Raw genomic sequence first — 20,907 nt, forward strand, 5'->3', positions numbered from 1 at the left:
CTGGGTTCGGAACCCCGGGCGCACACTGACGCACCGCTTCTCCGGCCATGCTGAGGCCGCGTCCCACATAGAGCAACTAGAAGGATGTGCAGCTATGACATACAACTATCTACTGGGGCTTCGGGGGAAAAAAATAAATAAGTAAAGTTAAAAAAAAAAAAATTAAAAAAAAAAAGAATCATAATTTAAGTTCTTTTCATATCTACTGCAAAGATTTTCTTTTCATCCTCAGTTAAGTGAGAGACAAGCAGCTCATTAGCCTCTTTAAAATAACTTTTTTTACTTTTCATAAAGTTAATTTTCAAGCTTACTAACAAGTAGATAGAGTAGTGCAAATGAACCCCTATGTGTTTATTCTAGTACCTCAATGATAGTTAACATTTTGATATTCTTAAATTTTTTTATATATACTTCAATATAAGTAGTTTTTTTGTTGTTTTGTGGGATTTTTTTAAGTGAAATGAAGAGAGATGAAGTTTAATAGGTATAAAAATAAAGTCGAGTGCAAAAAACAATTGTGTAATTATATAATTTGAAGTGAGGGGCAAGAGAGGAGTGACTAGTAGGAATGGGTAAGGTGTGTGTTTCAGAAAAAATTGATTACAACCTTCTCTTAAAATATTTCTGTGTTCATACATGCACATACGTGTGTGTACACATGCATAGGTGATTTTTTTCTTTTCCTCTGTGAAAATATATGTGAGCTTTGTCACCAGTGTTCTGAAATTTCTCAACTATGTGTCTTTGTCTGTATCATCCATTGTACCAAGTATTCATTTGTACTCTATTAATGTAGAAGCACATATCCTTCAGTTCTGGGACGTTTTCTTCTATTATTTTTTTTTACTTTTCTCTGCTTTCTTCTGTTTCTGGACCTCCTATTCAAATGTTGGATCTCTTATGCTGGTCCTTTAATTTTCTTATCTTTTCTCTCTTATTTTCCATCTCTTTGTCTTCCATTTTCTGGGTGATTTCTTCAACCTTACAACCCTCCTATTCACTTTTTCATTTCTGCTGTTATATTTTTAATATCCGGGAAGATTTTTCTTCAACATTTAACTGTAGCATCCTATTCTTATTCATGCATGCAGTAATAGAGTATTTTTTTTCTCCTTTATCTTTCAAAAGATATTAATATTAATGATAGGCTGTTTCTTTCTTTTCCTGCATAGTCTGTTTTCTTTAAGTTGATTTTTTAAGTTTGTTGTTTTTGGCCTCTGACTTCAACTTTTCTCAAATGTTTTTTGACCCTTGGCCATTCACTCGTGAGAGAGTGGGCCACCAAAAAGGTGATTGGAGGGTCTGTGCATGCAAATAAAATTTGCTGACTAGGTTTTACTGTAGGAGTAAGCTTTTTTCACAATCCTTGATGTTAGTATTTTCAGGTTGTTTTGCTTTTTGTTTTTTATTTTTTCTTTTTATGGTAATCTGATTCTTCAGAGAAGACATTCCAGTGTCATGCCTAGAGGGTTTATACTTGGCTAATTCAAATATTCTGGGAGCGAGTTGTCAATTCATGAACCTTTTGGGGTCCTACTATGAAAATCAGTATGTCTTTGCTTTCTCATTGCTGACTTAGGATTCAGGTTTCCTTGGTCTGCTCAGTCAGTTACTATTTTTTCATCTGCTTTCAAAGTCCTAAATTTTGTTGTTTTCGCAATCTTTTTGTTCTTGTGGGTTGAAACAAAATTGTGATAATTTTTGTGGTTTTCTACTTTTTCTTTTTCACCTTAACACGTGGTAAATGTTTTCCTAGGTTATTAAAGTTTTTTGATAAGTAACACTTTAAATAGTTCCATAATCCATTATTTGAGTGTACCACAATTTACTTAACAAATTTCTTTTTAGATATTGTTTTGTTTGTGATGTTAAACTTTTATAAATAATGCTGTGAAGGGCAGCTGAAGGAAATTTCACAAAACTAAGTTTTCGTACGGTTGGTAACATAATTTGGGTAAATAGCTTCTCAAGCTACAGATTTCAGTCAACTTTTGTTTGGATATGTAAGATCTGACACGAATTTGTTTTTAGAAAATCAGTCATGGTGTCTTATAGTCATTTCTTAAAATATTAGGTAGTGTGAAAAAATAGTCTGATTATGTTCTGGTTAAACAAATTGTGAGTCTATGTAATCCTGAGTGCAACATCTGAAGACAAGCAAGTGGATAATGATATTGCAGGTTAATTAGGAGGGTTGCTAAAATAGTGAGGGTTTTCAGAATTGTTTAATAAAATGAGTACATTATGAAGAAATTAAGGAGAAAAGAAAACTAAGTTACGAAACACAAGCAATTCTTATGTTTAAAAATGTACCGTCTTCCTGATAACCTTTTCTCACTTTTTCCCTATTGTAGATACTCTTTCATCTATGTTTTCTTCCCTCTTTCTTTTTTTTCCCCCTCTTCCACTTCTGCAACCTTTCTCCCTGCCCCCTTTCCAATTTTTAGTTGAGCATTGACTATGCAAGGGAATGTTTCAGGCTTGGGGAGGGAGGAGGAGGTGAACATTATAGACACTCTGTGTTCTTAGAGTTATCTGACTTAATGGGAAAGATAGGTATTAATTAGATAATCATGTCGAAAATTATATAGTTATGAACTCCGTGTCCTATGAAAGGCTTTGAAGATGTGACGTTTAAGCTGAGTCCCAAAGTCAGTCAAATAACAGATATATATTGAGCACTTATTGCATTCCAAGCACTGTTTTTAGGCACTTGGGATACAGATTTGAACTGGACACCATCTGTGTTTTCAAAAGATCCTATGTTATAGTGGCAGCAGAAGGACAATAAACATACAACAAAATAAATAAGATAACTTCAGATAATGATACTAGTGAGAAATTCTATGAAGAAAATAGAAAATGATAATTTGATAGATTGTTTGGGAATGGTCAGGGAAGGCCACTCCAAGGGGACATTTGAACGATACTTTAATGATTAGAAGGAGGTAGCCATGAGGAGATCTGGGGAGAGAATATTCCAAGCAGAAGGAACGTCTAGTGCAAAAGCCTTCATGAAGGGGGAACTTACATGTTAAAAAAGAACGAGAAAAAAGGCCATTGTGACCAGGCGTACTAAAGATAAGTTGGGGAGGAATAGAGAAAAACAAGGTCGGAGAGGTAGGCAGGGCCTGTACTGTACCTTGTAAATCCTTGTAGGCCATGATAAGAAGTTTATGTTCTCTTCTGTTTGTGTTGGGAAGCTATTGGAGAATTTTGAACAGGCAAGAGAGGTGAGTTGATTTACACTTTTAATAAGATTGCTTTGGCTGTGTACAGAGGATGGATTTTAGAGAGGTAAGACCAAAGCAGAGAGACAAGTTAATTTAGCAGTTGGGATGTGGTAGAGGGTTGGACCTGGGTGTTAGGAGTGAACATAATGATAGGTGGTTGAATTTAGTATATATTGTAAAGGTAAAATTGACAATTGGATGTTCATATGTATTGGATAATTACTAGGATTTTTTTTTTTTCTTGAACAACTTGGTAGATGCTTGTGCCATTTACTTATATAGGGAAGGCTCGGAGAGCATCAGGTTGGGGGATTGTGGGAAATCAGTAGCTGTGGTAAGTTTGAGATGCTCATTAGACATGTAAGAAGTTAGATATAAATTACTGGAGCTCAGGGGAACAGTTGAGACCATAGTGTCAACTCTGAGTATTCCTGGCATCCCCAGGATGAGTAATGCGTTTCTTTTTCTGTGTTCTCGTGGCATCTTTTATCCCATAGATATTTTTTTCATAGCTCTTATTTTCTTACTCTGGTTGTTGGTGTGTCTGTCTTTTCCCATGGTCTGGGATTTTGTTCTATTTCTCTGTGTAATCTGAGCTTCTGGTACATAATACCAGAAGCATATTAAACATCATAATAGATGTTTAATAAATGTTTGATGAATGAATCATTTTTATTTCCCCTGTCATTATGTTCTGTAAATTTTACCTGTCAAGTGTCTATCAAATCCATTTCTTTCTTTCTATCCTCATTGTCTTAGTGCTGATCCTCATCATCCCTCGTTAGGATCGGTGCTTTTTAAATGGATTTTTTTTTTAAGCATTGGACTCATTTTAAAATAAAATGTCAATGTTAAACCCTAATGATATGAACGCACCCAGTAGAGTTTGGGTTCAATAGTATTAATAGGAGATCTGACTATAATGGCTCAAATATATAAATAAGGGTTTCTTTTTCTCACATAACTGTTATTTGAGAGGTAGATGGTTTCTGGAATTGAATCAGTGGTTTGAATATATCAGAGTCAAGGTGTCAGAGATTTTCTTGGCCTTTACCTCATGGGGAAGGAGAGAGATGCTGAATTTAGACTGAACAGGGCAGCAGAATTTAAATAGAGCATAAAATATGGTGTGATGTTACTCAGGTGTAGGACAACTTGAACTTTGTTTCAATTTAATAAATTAATGATGATTTTAAGATAAGGTGAGTATGAAAGCAAAAGAGCATAAAGAAGATATTAACACCAGTCGAAAGGAGTATGACTGGACCACACTCATAGGATCTGGTAGGAGCGGAAAGGATGGGCAAATCTGAGAGAAATTATAGAGTAGGTAGATAGGTGGTTTGAAAGTGAATATAAGAGGGAGAAGAGGTATAAAGGAGACAGACAACTGACTTAAAGCTTCTAGGTGTACTGAAATGGCACGGTGGTGGTACTGTTGATGATGATGGGAAAATGGGAGAAATGGTATGGAAGTGCAGGAGCAGATTTTTAACATTGTGTTATGGCATATCGCAGTCTGAATAGAAAAGATTAGAATGGCTAAAATGGCCACTGGTTGTCTTCTTAGATAAGGGTAGTGAACATAGAAGTGGAATATTCTTCAAGGCCTTTCTTGAACTCTGAAACATGGAGTCATAACCAAGTATCTTGCCCTTATTTGTGGTGATCTGAGGGAATTTATGCAAGTCCTAGAGAGTTATAGTTTATTGAACTTTTAAGTGACGTTGATGTGAACTTTTTAATAGTTGGAAACATTTTGATCCTATGATCCATCTTTGGTGCCTTTCACCTAATAATATTCTAAAATCAGTTAATTTTATTAAATATTCAGCAACAAGACATTCTTGATATTTAATTTCAAATCAGATGTTACAAATTTACTTTAACATCTTCAGTGTGTTATGTTTGAGTGTTCTACTAAGTTAAACAAGCTAATAACCCTTTTTTTTAAGGTACAGCAGGGAAGAACTGGAAATTCGGAGAAGGAAACAGCACTTCCATCTACAAAAGCTGAATTTACTTCTCCTCCTTCTTTGTTCAAGACTGGACTCCCACCAAGCAGGTTAGTTAAGACAACTATAACTCAATTTACTGAAGGCACTGGTGTCTTCACTTTGTGTTAGTACTGTATGGAGTATAAAAGCTCTGAATGTTCTACCGAAAAACTGGAAGATTCTACTTTGTTTTAGTACAAAATGAATTCTTTGTGAAAACTCTTCTGGGTGCTGTTCCATCTAAAAAAATCTAGGTAAGCAAGAAATGAAGCATGGTGTATGGTTACATATGTGTGTAAAGAGATAATAATCTTACATTCAGGAGAAGTGGTGAGAACAATGATCTTGCTTTTTCTGTGCTTATTATTCTTGCATAAAGAATTATTGTACTTCCTAAGTCTAGATGTATTGGCCTAAAAGTGTTGCTGATTTTAGTAAGAGAGATTGTAGAAATTTCAGCCTGGGAAATCTTTCAAATTAAGTCCATTTTCTTTTCTATGGTTTGTTGTGATGATTCCTAACTTTGAGTTTCACAGAGTACCAATTGTAAGAGGCAAATGTGCTGGCAAATGTCTTTTTAACTTAACTTGACAAATGGTTAGCCTGTTAACAGGAAAATGGTAAAGGATAAGCAAAGACTAGGGAAGTTTGATGTCAGCAGTTTAATCTTGGGTTAGATAAAGATGACTTATCAGTTATTTCTCTGGGCCTGAAACAAGTCAATAACCCAACTATTATTAGTTCTCAGTCACATCAGTTACCTTTTGTGTTACTTGCTTCAATTTATTTCATACAGTGTTCTGGTTTTGTTATTCTGCAATTTTGAATTGCTGTAAGAGAGTATATTTCATAATATCCAAATGCAGGAAGAGATTTTATGGGAGCATGTAGTTTAGCCCTAAGATAAAGATTCTTGAAATTTTCAGCCGAGATTAAATGTTACAAAGCCATCTTGGATCTTGACTATCTCTTCTCATCTTGGACATTTCCAAATATGATTATTTAGACTAAATGCAATCTCATAAAATGTTTGGTTAAGAAGTTAATGATAGCTGAGGAATATTGATCCTTTTAATATGTAGTATTTTTTGTTTTTTTCATATTTTAAAAGAGGTCAACTTTCATTCATTGAGTTTATGGTGTTCTACAGTATAGCGTGATATTAAGAGCTTGGACTCAGGAGCCACACTTCTGGGGTTCAAATTCTGGCTCTACTACTTACTAGCTGTGTGTCCTTGGGCAAATTCCCTAATCTTGTTACTTTTTCGTTTCCTTATCTGTAAAATGTAGTAATAATACTTTCCTCAGAGGGTAGTTATATATATTAAATAGATTAATTTATATAAAGTATTTTAGAACAGTGGTACATACATAATAAATACTCTGTAGATGTTTGCTATTATCATAATTCAACAAGTTATTTTAGCACAGTGGTACATACATAATAAATACTCTTTAGATGTTTGCTATTATCATAATTCAACTAGTTAAACTATTTAAAGATAAATAATTTTTCTGTACTTTGCCTGCCCCTCCTCCTCCCCCTTTTCTGGTTTTTGAACTTGGACCAGATTATGTAGGTCATTTTGCCATTATTAGGGCTTTGGCTTTTCCCATAAGTGAAATAAATGGGAAGTCACTGTCAGATTTTGAGGAGAGGAATGAAATTATCTGCTTTAGATTTTTAAAGTCTCAACCGTTTCATTAAGAGGGATCCCATACAGAGGGATTAAGGGCAGAAATTGGGAGGCCAGTTAGGAAGTTGTAACATTTATCTAGGCAAGAGATAATGGTAACTTGGACCGAGGTGGTAGTGGTGCAGATGTGAGAAGGAGTCAGATACTGGATACGTTTCAAAAGATGTTTTACATCTTTTAGATCTGAAATGGAAAAGACTACAAGGGGAGTGATCTTTGAAGGGAGAAGACCAAGAGTTTAGGATATGATAAAATTGAGATGCCTATTAGACATACAAGCGGAAAAGTTGCATAGAAAGTGGATATATGGATCTGGGGTAAAGGGGAAAGGTGTGGGCTGGAGATATGAATTTGGGAGTGATCAGTGTTTAAGTAGTGTTTAAGTGAAGCTGTGAAACTGAATTAGACTGTAAGAGATAAGTCTTTTTTTTTTTTTTTTAAAGATTTTATTTATTTATTTTTTACCCCCAAAGCCCCAGTAGATAGTTGCATGTCATAGCTGCACATCCTTCTAGTTGCTGTATGTGGGACGCGGCCTCAGCATGGCCAGAGAAGCGGTGCGCGCCTAGGATCCGAACCCGGGCTGCCAGCAGCGGAGCGCGCGCACTTAACCGCTAAGCCACAGGGCCAGCCCTAAGAGATAAGTATTGGTGGAGAAGTGGTAAGAGGACAGAGCCTTGGGGCACTCCGTTACAGGTCAGAAAAATTAAGATGAACCAGTAAGAGACCAGTAGAGAAGAATGACTAGTGAAGGAGGAAGAAAACCAAGTGTATGTCTTGGAAAGGATGTATTTCAAAGGAGGAGGAATGATTAGCTATCAAATAATACTGATTCATTGGCCCGGAAGAAGAGGAATGACTTGGATTTTAAAATGCAAAGGTTGTTGGTGATCCTGACCAGGATCATTTTCAGTGGTATAAGGTGAAGATTACGAAAAGACTTTTTGGAATGGATTCAAGAGAGAATGGGGGGAGGAAATAAGAATGAGAAAATATGGACAATTTTTTGAAGGATTTTTTTTCTTTTTTCTTTCGGGAGAGCAGAGAAACGGGACAGTATCTGGAGGAAAATGTGGGGTCAGGAGAAGGTTTTTTTCAGAATGAAAGAAATTACAGCATGTTTGTATACTTACCAGAATGAGTTACTGGATGGGAAAACTGATGATGCAAAAAGTGAGAAGGGACAGTTATTTAGAGCAATATCCTTAAGGTCACAGGGAATGGGATGTAATATGCAAGTGGAGGGGTTAACCTTAAGAAAAAACAGACAATTCACTCAGTAGTAGTAGGAGGGGAGGAAGGATACAGTGAGGGTAGGTGGGTAGATAATAGTGGTGGGAACAACTGGAAATTCTCTTCTGACTGCTTCAATTTTTCTCAGCAGCATAGGATGCAGACTTATCTGGTGAAAGTAAAGATAGTGGAAGGAGGTGTTAAATGTTTGAGAAGAGAGGAAAAGATCTGAAAGAGTCATTTAGAAGTGTGTGAATAAACTAGGGGAAAGGAGTAGGATTGCTAGGCAGTATCTGGAGGGAAATGTGGAGTCAAGAGGGATTTTTTTTCAAGATGGGAGAAATTACAGCATTTTTATATGCTGATGGGAATGAGTTAATAGAAAAATTGATGACACAGGGAGAGAGATTGTACATTTCCAACTTTTCTTGAGGTTAACGGCCAAGGTCTTAAAATGAGACAAGTCAGCTTGGTTGGATGTGTTTCTCTTGCCCTTGTTCATGTGTTCATGAAGAGTAGCTAGAGTTGAATTTAACAGAGGTTGAGGTTATACCAGGCACGTATGACAAAGGGATAGAGGGGCAAGGAAGGTGAGAGTGTACTCGAGGGAGTGATTATAATGATAGACCATGGATCTGGGAGGACAGCAATGGATAAGGGACAGTAAAAAAGAGACAAACAAATGATAGAGAAATTAGCAGATCCATCACTACTACTAAAAAAAAAAATGGATAATTACCATCACAACTTGTAGAAGCATACCCAGCATGTCAGTACTATCACTTTTGGATATAAAGAACTAGACCCATTGCTCATTAGGAAAGTTTGTTTTCTCGATTCTTCACTTGATGAAAAAGATACTTTTTGATCATTGTGAAGTATTTCCCTAAATAAATATTTGTGTTTTTCCTGTTATTCTTTATATTTATGGAGATTAGAGACATCTTTGAAAGTAAATTTTATTGACTTTAGAGAAAAGATAGTAATGTCATTTAAGACATAATAGAGACTGCACAGCAAATATTTAGCAGTAATGAGCTGTACTACTGACCTAACCACTGTATTTCCATTGTTTAAAATCTTAGGTTGCCTTATTAGGGTATAAATGGCTGTTGGTATGTTTGCAGAGAACTTTTTTTTTATGATTTTTTTGTACTTTATGAGTAGAAATGCTGGGTTTCTAACTTTCTGTACTGCCCAGCAAATTGACATACTTAAGTAAAATGCTAGTATTTAATATACCAGAATGTTTTGCTTTATCTTCAAAAATTTTCATATTATGTTATGAACCTACAGCTTGAGAAATTTTCGCAAACTGAACACATCCATGTAACTAGTACATAGGTCAATAAATAGAACATTACTGTTAACTCCCAGAAGTCCCTGTTGTGTCCCTTTCATTTGTTGTTTTCATTTTTTAATGTTTTATTTTGACAAAAATTCAGACTTATCAAGAGTTGCAAGAAAAGTATAAAGAACGTCTATATACTGTTCACCCAGATTCACTCACCAGTTATTAACATTTTGCCGTATTTGCTTTATAATTTCTTGAAAATATTTCTTTTTCTGAACCATTTGAATGTTAATTGTAGACATCATGCCCCTTTACCCCCAAATACTTCAGCATGTATTTCCTAAGAACAAGGACCTCTGTCACATAATCATAGGAGAAATTCAAAGTTAGAAAATCTAATGATGAATCCGTACTTGAATGTACAAGCCATAAATTTTGCCAGTTATTTCAATAATATCTTTTTGGCAGTTCTTTTCTTTCTTCCTTGATTTAAGATTCAGTCCAGATCATTTATTACAATTAACTCTTTTATCTCTTTATTCTTTAATCTGGGACAGCTTCTCAGACGTTCTTTGTGTTGGTTGACATTGAATTTTGAAGAGTACAATCCAGTTGTTTTGTGAATCATCCCACAATCTAAGTTTTCCTGATGCTTCCTTGTTACTAGATTCAGGTTTTGCTTTTTGGGCAGGAATACTATGTAAGTGATGTTGTGTCTTTCTCCTTTCAGCAGCCTGGAGTCATTTGTCCCGTTATTAGTGATAACTTGAATCACTTAGTTGTGGGGTGTCCTTTGCGTTTCTGCACTGCAAAGTTACTGTTTTTCTCCTCTGCATGTAATAAGTAATCTGTGAGGACACTGAAAGTATCTTATTTCTCTTTGAACTTTACAAGGATTTTAGTATCAATTGATGATTTTTGCTTTAAATAATTATTACTATAATGGCTGCAAAATAGTGATTGTCTGACTCTATTATTCCTCTTACATTATTAGTTGGCATTCTACTTTAATAATGAGCTTTCCCGCCTCCCCCACTTATTTATTTATTATCAGCTAGACTCATTAAATTTTATGTGTGAGAGAGTGTGTGCGCGTGTGGCTTATAAATATGGCTTATAAATATGGCTTATTTGTATAGATGATATATAAACTACATATATATGATTTATATATACTGTAATTCATATTGATGCTCAAATTGTTGCACATTTGGTCGATGAGAGCCTCTTCAAACTGGCTTCTGTGATTTTTTGACATGTTCTCATCATTTTTTTGAGGATTTCTTTACTATCTGGCATTACCAGACGTTCCAGACTTATCTTGTACTTTCCCTGCCCCTTCCCTAGAAGCAGCCATTTCTTGAAGGCACCTTGATGCCTTTGGGTAGGAAATGGTAATTAGAAACCAAGATCTTGGCACTAGTTATGCTCATTGCTATTTCTGGGCCTTTTCAGCACCCAGAGCTAGGAAAAAAAAAGCAATTTCATTATGAAATAGCCATATGTATATTCCTTTTATAAAATTTTAATCGTGCAGTCATCATGTTTCTTTTACTTTCAGTTTGACACTCCCTGGTTCTCTTTCCCTTTCCCTCTTCCATATTGCCTCTGCCTTTTTCCCCACTGTGAGAATCAGTTCCGAGTAACTCCAGTATGCTCATTTCCTTAATCCTAAAATACACACGAAATAGATTAGAACTTCTGCACCTATCGTTACAAAAAATAAACCTATTAAGTATAATGAGTTCAAGGTTTCTTTGCAATTCTTTTTTTTAGACTGAGGATTTATAGTTAAAATATTGTGTTCAAAAGTTTCCTTCAGAGTGATCATATTAATCATGTAAATTATAATTTGATTCATTGTTTCTGTTTGTATTTAATAATAGCATTTCTTTTTGTCCATGCTTATTGACTTAATTATTCTTTGCATGTATAAAACATTTAACTTAGTTCTAAAGGAAGGGCTATTCAAAAGTATGCTCAGATTTGTCACTCCTCCGTTTCTTTCACTCCTGTCAATAACCAATTTGATTTCATCTAGTTTCTGGTTTATTCTTCTTATGATTCTTTTTACATAAATAAGCAGATACATAAACATATATTTTTCCTGTTGCTTTGAAAGAGTATCTTATTAGTCCTTTAAAGGATTGGCAAGAATATAAATAGCTGACCTTTTTATGGAGTATGTCACCAGGGATAAAATTAACTTTCTTTAGAATTTTACCTTGAAAGAGTTAAATTATTTTGAAGTGGAATTTTTATGATATATATAAATATAATGAAATATATATTTAGTGTAGGTTTTTATGAAACATCAGAGTGTTACTGTTAACTAGTTGCACTAACAATACTTATACCTATTATTGAAGAATATAGGGAAAGAAATACCAAAATTTCTAATAAGGTTTGATGAAACTATAGAAATTAATTTTATTAATTTGTAAATGCACAGAAATTCATTTTTGATAATATAACCTAAAGTAAACCCGTGGTTCTTTTCTCATTTTGCATTTTGACATCATACTGTCTATATTGAAAAATATTTCTAAATATATTCTAGATTTAATAAAATGTTGATAATACATCTATATTTAAATACCAGGAGCAGTCCTAGTACCACAGCAAGTATTTTCTGTGACTTGAACAGAATGATACTGTAGGAACATGCTAAAGGACTTTAGAAAAAGCATGTCAAGGAAAAAAATCAAAACAGAGCAAGGGGGGTCAGAGACAACAATATGTAAGAAAAAACATAGAAAATTTATCTCACCAGAAACAGCACATCTTCTCAGTCTCAGACAAGTACTGCCTCCAGAAAAGCCAGTTCAAGCGTTGGGAAGTGGCAGGATCGATATGGGAGGGCCGAATCACCTGATCTAAGGTAAGGCTATTTTTAACCATTGGATACCCCCTGATGGTTAGATCTTCAGTGTTGTTTTGTCTTACTAGTAAGATAATAAATTTTAATTAGACTGTACCATATTTTTACCCCCTAAATTATGCTTTTTCAGTATGGAATTGAGGGTTTTTTAAATTTACCTTATGAATCAGGCCTTAGCAGTTCATGTCTTGCCTCTCTCTGGCCTTTTATAACACACACGCAAGTTGCATGGAACCATGCTAATGATTGCTCAGTAAATGTTTTTTCTCCCCCTTGCTGCACGTTTAATTTTTCTCTCTCATATCACACATTATTCAAAAGTCCCTGGGTGCTTTTCACTATTTGTTGAATAAAATTTAGCCTTCTGAGCTAGTATTTAGGACCTATAAAATTGGACTCCACTGAATTTTTCCAATCTTTATATCCCAACTACAGTGCATAAACCTGCCGTTCCCCCAAGTGGGTCTGTCAGCTGTCCTAGGGGATACTGTTTCACTTATTGTTGCTGTGCTTTGACTCATGATCTACCCTCCATAGAATTTTGGTTTGTGTTCTAAATCTTACATTTACAAAGCATACAGCCTTGGACGGGTATTGTAAACTCTCTGAGCTTATAAAATGGGAATAATAATTTCTACCCTAAGGGATGTATTGAGAAGCAAATGTGTTAGAGTATGGAAGTACATTGCCAACAGTAATCAATCTGAGCAATTAATTATACTTTGCTTGACTTAGAAGTATAGACTAAAATATTTTCCTAATTTACCGTTTGAAGTTTTAAACAATGATGGTGTATGGGGGGGGGGGCGTGTATTTTGTTTTTTTGTTGTTGTTGTTAGAGAATTTTAAGCTTTTTGCTTGGGCAGCTAGATGCTATGTTAATGTGCTTTTAATTATTTCCATTTACAAACTTCTAAATATGTAAATTATGATGAGATATCTGATAATAACACCTAAAAGAGAAGCAAAGGGAGAAAACACTATCAAAATTTTATTTTCTTAGGTTTCCTTTTCTTTGGGGTCTTCATTATATATTCCCAAGTAGTAAGAATTTTCTAGTCAACTTACTTTGATAGGATTTCTTGTTCGGAGAGAATAGGAATAAGCTTAGTCATTCTCAAAAGTGGGTGTTCATCTCAAAGTCAAAAATATTTTGACTTTTTAAAGAATATTCAAACTGCAGATAGAAATATATTATCTATTCTTAGAAGAGTGTCAGTTGCACGTGTTGGTTTTATAGAATGAAAATTTGCATATCTTACTCTTATTTTAAAAGTACTCATTGACATTTTTCATGTGTATTATATGATATTGATTGATCTTAGTTTTTAAAACTAAAATTTTCATTGAAGAACCAATAGAAATTTCAAAAGAGTTATTTTAAATAAAAGTTAGATCTGACACATGTGGAGTCTATGAATCTTTTTACGTTTAGTATTTCGGTGGAAATATTAATTTCGGTGGAAAGAGCTAATTATATAATTTCTATATAATAATTAACTTGGTTATTATAGCACTTAGTGCATAGAGAAACACTTGGATTTATATTTAACCTGGCCAGCAATGTGGACAGCCTATTTACTGATCCCAAAAGAGCCAGACAAGAAGAGCTCTCATTTTCATCACGCTGCTGTGGATAATGAATCAGTAGCCATTTTTTTATATAAAGAATACCTACTTTCTTAAACTTACAGCAGTGTCTTGGTGTAAGTACTGGATTTAGATATTAGGTTTGGTTTTGTGCCTGTGTGACTACAGGATAGTTCCCTAAAATCTCTAGGTCTCTCTTTCGACATTTGTAAGACGACGGGGCTGGACTGTGTTATCTGGAATGTCTTTTCAATCCTGAAACACTTTATTTTTCTGACTAGTCCCTGGTTTGCATGGAAAAGGAGATCTAAGAAATTTGGGAATTTGCCCAAATTTATGGCTAATCAAGAGGCAAAGCCATGACAAGAATTCTTGGTTTTCTGCCTTTTAATATCTGCAGTTCAGGCAGATTGACTTACATAAGCAAAGGCATAGAAATACTTAAAATCACTTATTTTTCATGTAATTTTAAACTTTGTATTTGTTTCTTTTGCTACTATTATTTTAACATCTGAAATTCCTTTTATATCAACCATTTGATTTCGCACTTTTTACTTAAAATAGTTGTGCTTTTGATAAAAAAGTTTATTTCTTGAAATAAGATGGCTAATTTATATAAGGGAAAATATTAGTTCTCATATCTGAAAGTGGTACATCTCGGTGCTTACACTATATAACGCCCCCCCCCCCCCCCCAAAAAAAGATGCCTTGGAAACACAGAAAACTCTCCATTCTGACTTTGTGATTAGTCTCAGGGAATATAGGTAGTAGGAAATTTCACTGTATTTTCAGTATTGTGTGCTTTTGAAAATTCAAAAAAAAAATCTCTAGATAAAAGCTACTTTTATCTTTTTAAATGGTATATGTCTGTATGTATGTATGTACACATACGTACATACACACACATGCTTTCTCATAGCATAAGATAAAAAATGAGATTCTAGCTCTTGTAATTAATGTAACTTGAGAAATGTGGAGTTATTTTGAAACATTGCTTAAGTCTCTTTGTAAACAGCAATTAAACAGTGGTGAGATCCTTTTCATAAGTTACTATTTGGAGACTTTTTATCTCACACTTGTTCCTCTTAATTTATATAATATAATGTTTTTCAAATTTTCTTTAATATTACTCTTTAAGCAACTATATGTATATAACAATGGCATTTTATTGGTGCAAGTTTGTTTTATAAATTCAGATTTGTAACTTGTGAAACCAATTAGTAAGAAGAATGAAGTAGTTTTAATGAACATAGAAAATTGAAATTGGCAACATGGATGCTTGCTATAATCTTATCCTAGTGTCCAGTTTATTTCTGTGTTTTGCTTCCATTTTATATTATCGAATTCTGCTTCTCTTAGGTAATTAGTTGCAAATTCTAGATTCTTTTATTGAGCTTGGTTTCCAATATCAGAATGCTTTGTAACTGATTCAGACTCTAGAAAGAGGAGTAGTAAAATTGCTTTTCAATATAGAATCACTAAAATATTTAAAATCTGCTTGCATTTGTTATAATAGACAAAACTTACAGTAAAACTGGATGTTAAATGAACATTAAATCTAAGATTGACCTTTTCATTTGTTCTTGCACTATACTTAGTATTATGTCTTGATGAAATAATGTACTGAAAAGATGCACTGGGGGCCGGCCCCATGGCTTAGTGGTTGGGTGCACGCGCTCCGCTGCTGGCGGCCCGGGTTTGGATCCCGGGCGCGCACCGACGCGCCGCTTCTCCGGCCATCCTGAGGCCGTGTCCCACATACAGCCTCTAGAAGGATGTGCAGCTATGACGTACAACTTATCTACTGGGGCTTTGGGGGAAAAAATAAATAAAATTAAAAAAAAAAAAAAAAGAAAAGATACACCAGTACCTTCATGGCATTTGATTGAGTACTGGGTGCATGTTGCTGTATTGTGTAGCATGTAAGATTTTATGCGATCGAACATATTGAAGGCCTTTATTTTAAAAAAATTACTTGTAGAATGATATCTTTTCCTATCTGATACGTTTCAAAAATGAAATTAAGCGTAAATATGGCAGGTAAAGCTTTATTCCAAGTTCTGCACAAAAGTATGTAAACTTGGCTGCCCTAATGAACACATTATGTCCTCCAGTGAGTCAAATTTTAGCATATTTCGTCTTGAAGCATTCAAGCTTTTTTGTTTTTAATATAGCTTAAAAAGTAACAACATTTAAAAAATTCAGGCCCCCCAAAATTAACATGAGAAATACTGTTGTAGATGAAGGGGATGGTTTTGGAGTTGGTCTGAATCCTGGTGCTGGCACTTGTCTTCACAAAAGAGCCTCGTTCTGCATCTGTGAAAATGAAGCTAATTGGACTTATACCTTACTTGCAACGTACTTGTGGATTAGATAATTTCTAAGCTTATGAAAGCACCTATTGCAGGGCATCCAGTGAGTGTTAGTTCCGTTTAGATCTTTGCTCCCATCATAGGCTTTATCAGTCTTTTTAAATGTATTGAAAGAAAGTAAGTTACCTGTCCTGAAGACAGTTTTAAATTCTGTGATTTTTATTTTGGACATATTACTTTTGTTTCATTTTGTTTTGTTTTTTTGGTGAGGAAGATTAGCCCTGAGCTAACATCTGTTGCCAATCCTCCTCTTTTTGCTAAGAAAGACTGGCCCTGGGCTAACATCCATGCCCATCTTCCTCTACTTTATATGTGGGACGCTGCCACAGCATGGCTTGATAAGTGGTGTGTAGGTCCACGCCCGGGATCCGAACCTACAAAGCCCCAGCCACCAAAGCTGAGCACGGGAACTTAACCACTATGCCACCAGGCCGGCCCCCGTATATTACTTTTTTAGACAGGATTTTTGATTAATCTTTACTTAAAAATAAGATATATTTTCTTCATAGACTATGTATACACTACAGAGAAGAATAAGTGCTTGTGAAACTAACAAAAGTCAGGTATAGAAGCAGTGCTGTGTCAGTCCGCAAAACTCAAAAGATCAACATAAAAATATGTATGTCATGGGGACCGGCCTGGTGGCGCAAGTGGTTAAGTGAGCGCGCTCCGCTGCGGTGACCCAGGGTTCGCCAGTTTGGATCCCCAGCGCGCACCGATGCACTGCTTGGCAAGCCATGCTGTGTCAGTGTCCCATATAAAGTGGAGGAAGATGGGCACGGATATTAGCCCAGGGCCAGTCTTCCTTGGCAAAAAAACCAGGAGGATTGGCAGATGCTAGCACAGGGCTGATCTCCTCGCAAAATAAAATAAAATATTTGTCATGAATGACATCTTTACCTTAATTATCAGACCTTGATAGGTATTATTGAGTACTAAGGAGTTAAATATTACTTTTTTTTCTTTCTTTCTTTTTTTTTTTTTGTGAGGCAGATCAGCCCTGAGCTAAAATCCATGCCAATCCTCCTCTTTTTGCTGAGGAAGACTGGCTCTGAGCTAACATTTATTGCTACTCCTCCTCCTTTTTTTTCCCCAAAGCCCCAGTAGATTGTTGTATGTCATAGTTGCACACCCTTGTAGTTGCTGTATGTGGGACGCTGCCTCAGCATGGCTGGAGAAGCGGTGCGTTGGTGCGTACCTGGGATCCGAACCCAGGCCGCCAGTATCAGAGCATGCACACTTAACCACTAAGGCATGGGGCTGGCCCTAAATGTTAATTTTTATCAGCTACTTTAAATTCTTTCTAGAAGAGAACAAAATCTAAGTCTTTTCCTAGGGCCTGCTGTTAGTTGTAGTCGTCAACTTTGGCTGTGTATTGGAATTACCTGCGGAAATTCAGAAAGTTATTGATGCTTAGGCCCAGGAGACTCTGATTTAAATAGTCTGCTGTGCACTCTAGGCATTGGGATACTTAAATGGGGAGCCCAGATGATTCTGGTCTGCAGGCAAAATTAAGAACCACTGATTTAGAGACTGGATTCTGGCCTGGCATGGCGTAAAGATTGTAATCAAGTGTTAACTGCGCACCTTGGAATTTGAAGTAAAATGATAGATTTGGCTATAATGAGAACTGACATTTGCTCAGTATTTTCCAACCTCACGGAGTCCTTTCCTTCATGTGATTCTCATTTAATTTATATTCTCTGCCTCTTTGAAAGTCTTTTTGTTGGTAACCACTGTCAAAGGTGGATGGTGCTTTTTTCTGTTGCAGAGTATTACATAGTGTATTTACCAAATTGGAATCCTGCATGTAATATATTCCCCATGTCCTTTCTCTGCTCATGTTCTTCCCTCCATCTAAAATGTCCTCCCTTCCCATCCTGTATGGCTAAATCCATTCCATGTGTCTTTCAAGGCTCATCTCTTTCCTCAAGTGGCTTAGAAGATGTTACACCAATTTCCGTGCAGAATTGTTCCAGCCATCTATTTAGATGTATAACCTGAGTTGGATAATCATACCAGGTGCTTCTGTCTTTAACTTGGGAATATGAAATAGCCAGCCACATTCTAAGTATTTTCCCAGAGAATACACCCTTGAAGTATCTGCTGTCCAATTCTTATTAGAAGCTCTGTTGTGAGAAAACAGCATGTATAGCAAGGATATGTGATTCATTCATTCTTGTGGAATAGTGGTTCTGAACTTTCTTTGAAGCAGTAACCCCTTTGAAAATTTGCTGCACACCGTGGCCTCTTGCGTGAAAAATATATGTATACACATGCATATATTTAGATTCAGGGACCTCCTGATCCCTCTGTATCCCATGTATGCTAGTTAAGAATGCTTGCTCAAAAGTAGTTGAATCCTTAAATCTCGCTTGACCATTGGGAGGGCTGTATACTCAGACCACATTGTTTTGTTTCCCAGGATTAAATTAACTTTGCTGAATTGTGTGTTGTTTTTATGCTTCACTCCGTCTTGAGGAACATTTTGAGAAACAGCTCTGTGAAATTCACTTTTGTTTTCATTGTGGTAATATTGGAAACTTTGTCCCTATTTCAGTGTTGGTCAAAGCATGAGATTGCAGTCCATTAGTGGGGTATGAATTCAGTTTGCTGGTCTCAACCACCAGATATTTCTTGGTTTTGTATTGTTTATTTTTTTCCTGTGTTATGTTTAAATAGTAATAAAATCATATTTAATTTTAATGTTACTCTTTTTCCTTTATGGTAAGTGTAAGTAATATTGTTTCATGAAACTTGTTTTAGTTTTTTATATAATACGTGTGTACTGGATTGCTGTGCAAAATGTACAAGATGTATTTCTTAAAGAACTTTGTTTTGTGGTCAAAAACGTTTAAAAACTACTGTACTCTGTCATACTTCCTCTGAAGGTGGATTCAAAGGAGAAATTTTTTTCTCTTTATTCTCATCTGTAAAATGGGGATAATAATAGTTGGTACCTCACAGGGTTATTATGAGAGTAAATATATATAAAGTGCTTAGAACAGTGCTTTCCTAGCACATAGTATGTGCTCAATAAATGCTAGCTACCATTATTATTACCAGGAAAAGCAGTCTTCAGAGTTAATGCTTTATCTTTTGCACATTAAAGACTTTTGTTATTAGTAATGCCCTTTATTTTGGCTGTTAAAAAATAAGAAGCTCAGAGATAAATTTGTGGCTAAAGATTAATAACTAACCTTTAGTCTGTCTTCCCTTGTCTGATTTTGTCACTTTTAAAATTTCTGTTGTATCTGTAGGCAACCCTCATACCCTTTCTGGGACATCAGAAGCATCAAAATATGACATTTTAATTTAAATTTAATTCTCATAATTTCAGAGATGTTTTCATATTTATCTGTGCTAGGAGGAAAGGTAGAGGCTCTTGTGAACATTCACTGGTGTATTAAAATGTAGATTAATGAAACTGTAGATGTACACTGTGGTTAGTTTCTGCCTCTTGCAACTTTTTACTGTATGATTGAGTCCAGTATAGAGAAGAGAATCTTGATAGCTGCATTAGCTGTCTGCCTTACTGAACAAATTTGTAAGCCCAGTTAAAATTGTGCTATGTGGAAATCCAAGTTATAGTAGATCCTCGTGGTGAAGCTCTCTACTAAATCTTTTTATGCATTGAAATAAAAAGTGGTACATCAAAAACTTTTGGAATAATACGATGCAATATTGTTTTCTGTAATGTTATCAGAATAATATTGGATTATTTAATTATTCATCTGTGTTAAATATTATATGCTTTTTGTTACTTTGGTACGTACTTACGTTTATGTCATAAAATATTTCTGAACAAAATGCTAAACTTCACATTTCTGATTAATTTAAGGCAAATCAATTTGGTAAAGATACCTGTGCAAGGAGGTGTTATTATTATGGAAATGTAAGGAATTGCAATTTTCTGGACTCCCTCTGGCATTATACATTAGTTAAGGCTAATTTTTCATTTGTTTTTAGAAGCATAGTATTTGCCATTTTGTATCTTTAGTGTTTAAATAATCCATTCAAAGCTGGAAAAAAGCAGACTTTGACCATATTTAAGATAAACTTTAAGAAGTGAGTACTCCCATGTGTCCCAGAATTTTTGATTGCAAAAGGTCTTAGAAATCCATGGTAAAAGGTTGTAGAAGTCTTTCTCCTTGGCACAAAAATTAGAGTGTTATATATCTAGATTTAATTTTTGCTACTTTTAACAATTTGGAGAATTTGTAATCCTCTAAATTGCAATCCAAATTGCAAATCCAAACAAATTTGTGAGAATTTGTTCTTGATGGGAATAAATTTTAAAAGATGGAGAAGAGAGAATCCAATGATTGGGAATAGAAAAGAGTGGAAAAGGAAATAGTTGAGTAGAGATAAAGATTTTTACAATGAAGTCTAGGTAGTGATAAATAGGGAAATCCTGGCCTCAGAATATATACCTCTATCTGTTAGGATGTTGGAATCTGAGATGTGTCTATATATCAGAAGGCTGATGGCATGTGCTTTAATATGAAATTGTAGTGGGCATAGCTTTGTAATATTTTAAGTTTTAGGGAAAAAAATTAGAGCAATATTTGTTTTATGTCAGAGGTATTTGGATTTTTCTGATGTATGAA

General features: G+C 35.0%; 1 protein-coding gene across 32 annotated transcripts in view; it reads left to right on the top strand.

Moving 5' to 3' along the window:
* FIP1L1 (factor interacting with PAPOLA and CPSF1) overlaps positions 1–20,907 on the top strand; it is a 71,516-nt gene that overhangs the window by 17,071 nt on the left and 33,538 nt on the right. For 12 of the 32 annotated variants that reach the window (XM_058547084.1, XM_058547086.1, XM_058547057.1 and 9 more), the window contains 2 exons: positions 5,189–5,298; positions 12,228–12,335. In XM_058547084.1, coding sequence (XP_058403067.1) covers positions 5,189–5,298; positions 12,228–12,335 — 218 coding nt within the window. The remainder of the gene's footprint in view (positions 1–5,188; positions 5,299–12,227; positions 12,336–20,907) is intronic. The other 20 variants (XM_058547091.1, XM_058547085.1, XM_058547065.1 and 17 more) reach the window with 3 other exon arrangements.

The sequence above is a fragment of the Diceros bicornis genome, chromosome 8 (assembly GCF_020826845.1).
Source record: "Diceros bicornis minor isolate mBicDic1 chromosome 8, mDicBic1.mat.cur, whole genome shotgun sequence".
NCBI lineage: Eukaryota > Metazoa > Chordata > Mammalia > Perissodactyla > Rhinocerotidae > Diceros > Diceros bicornis.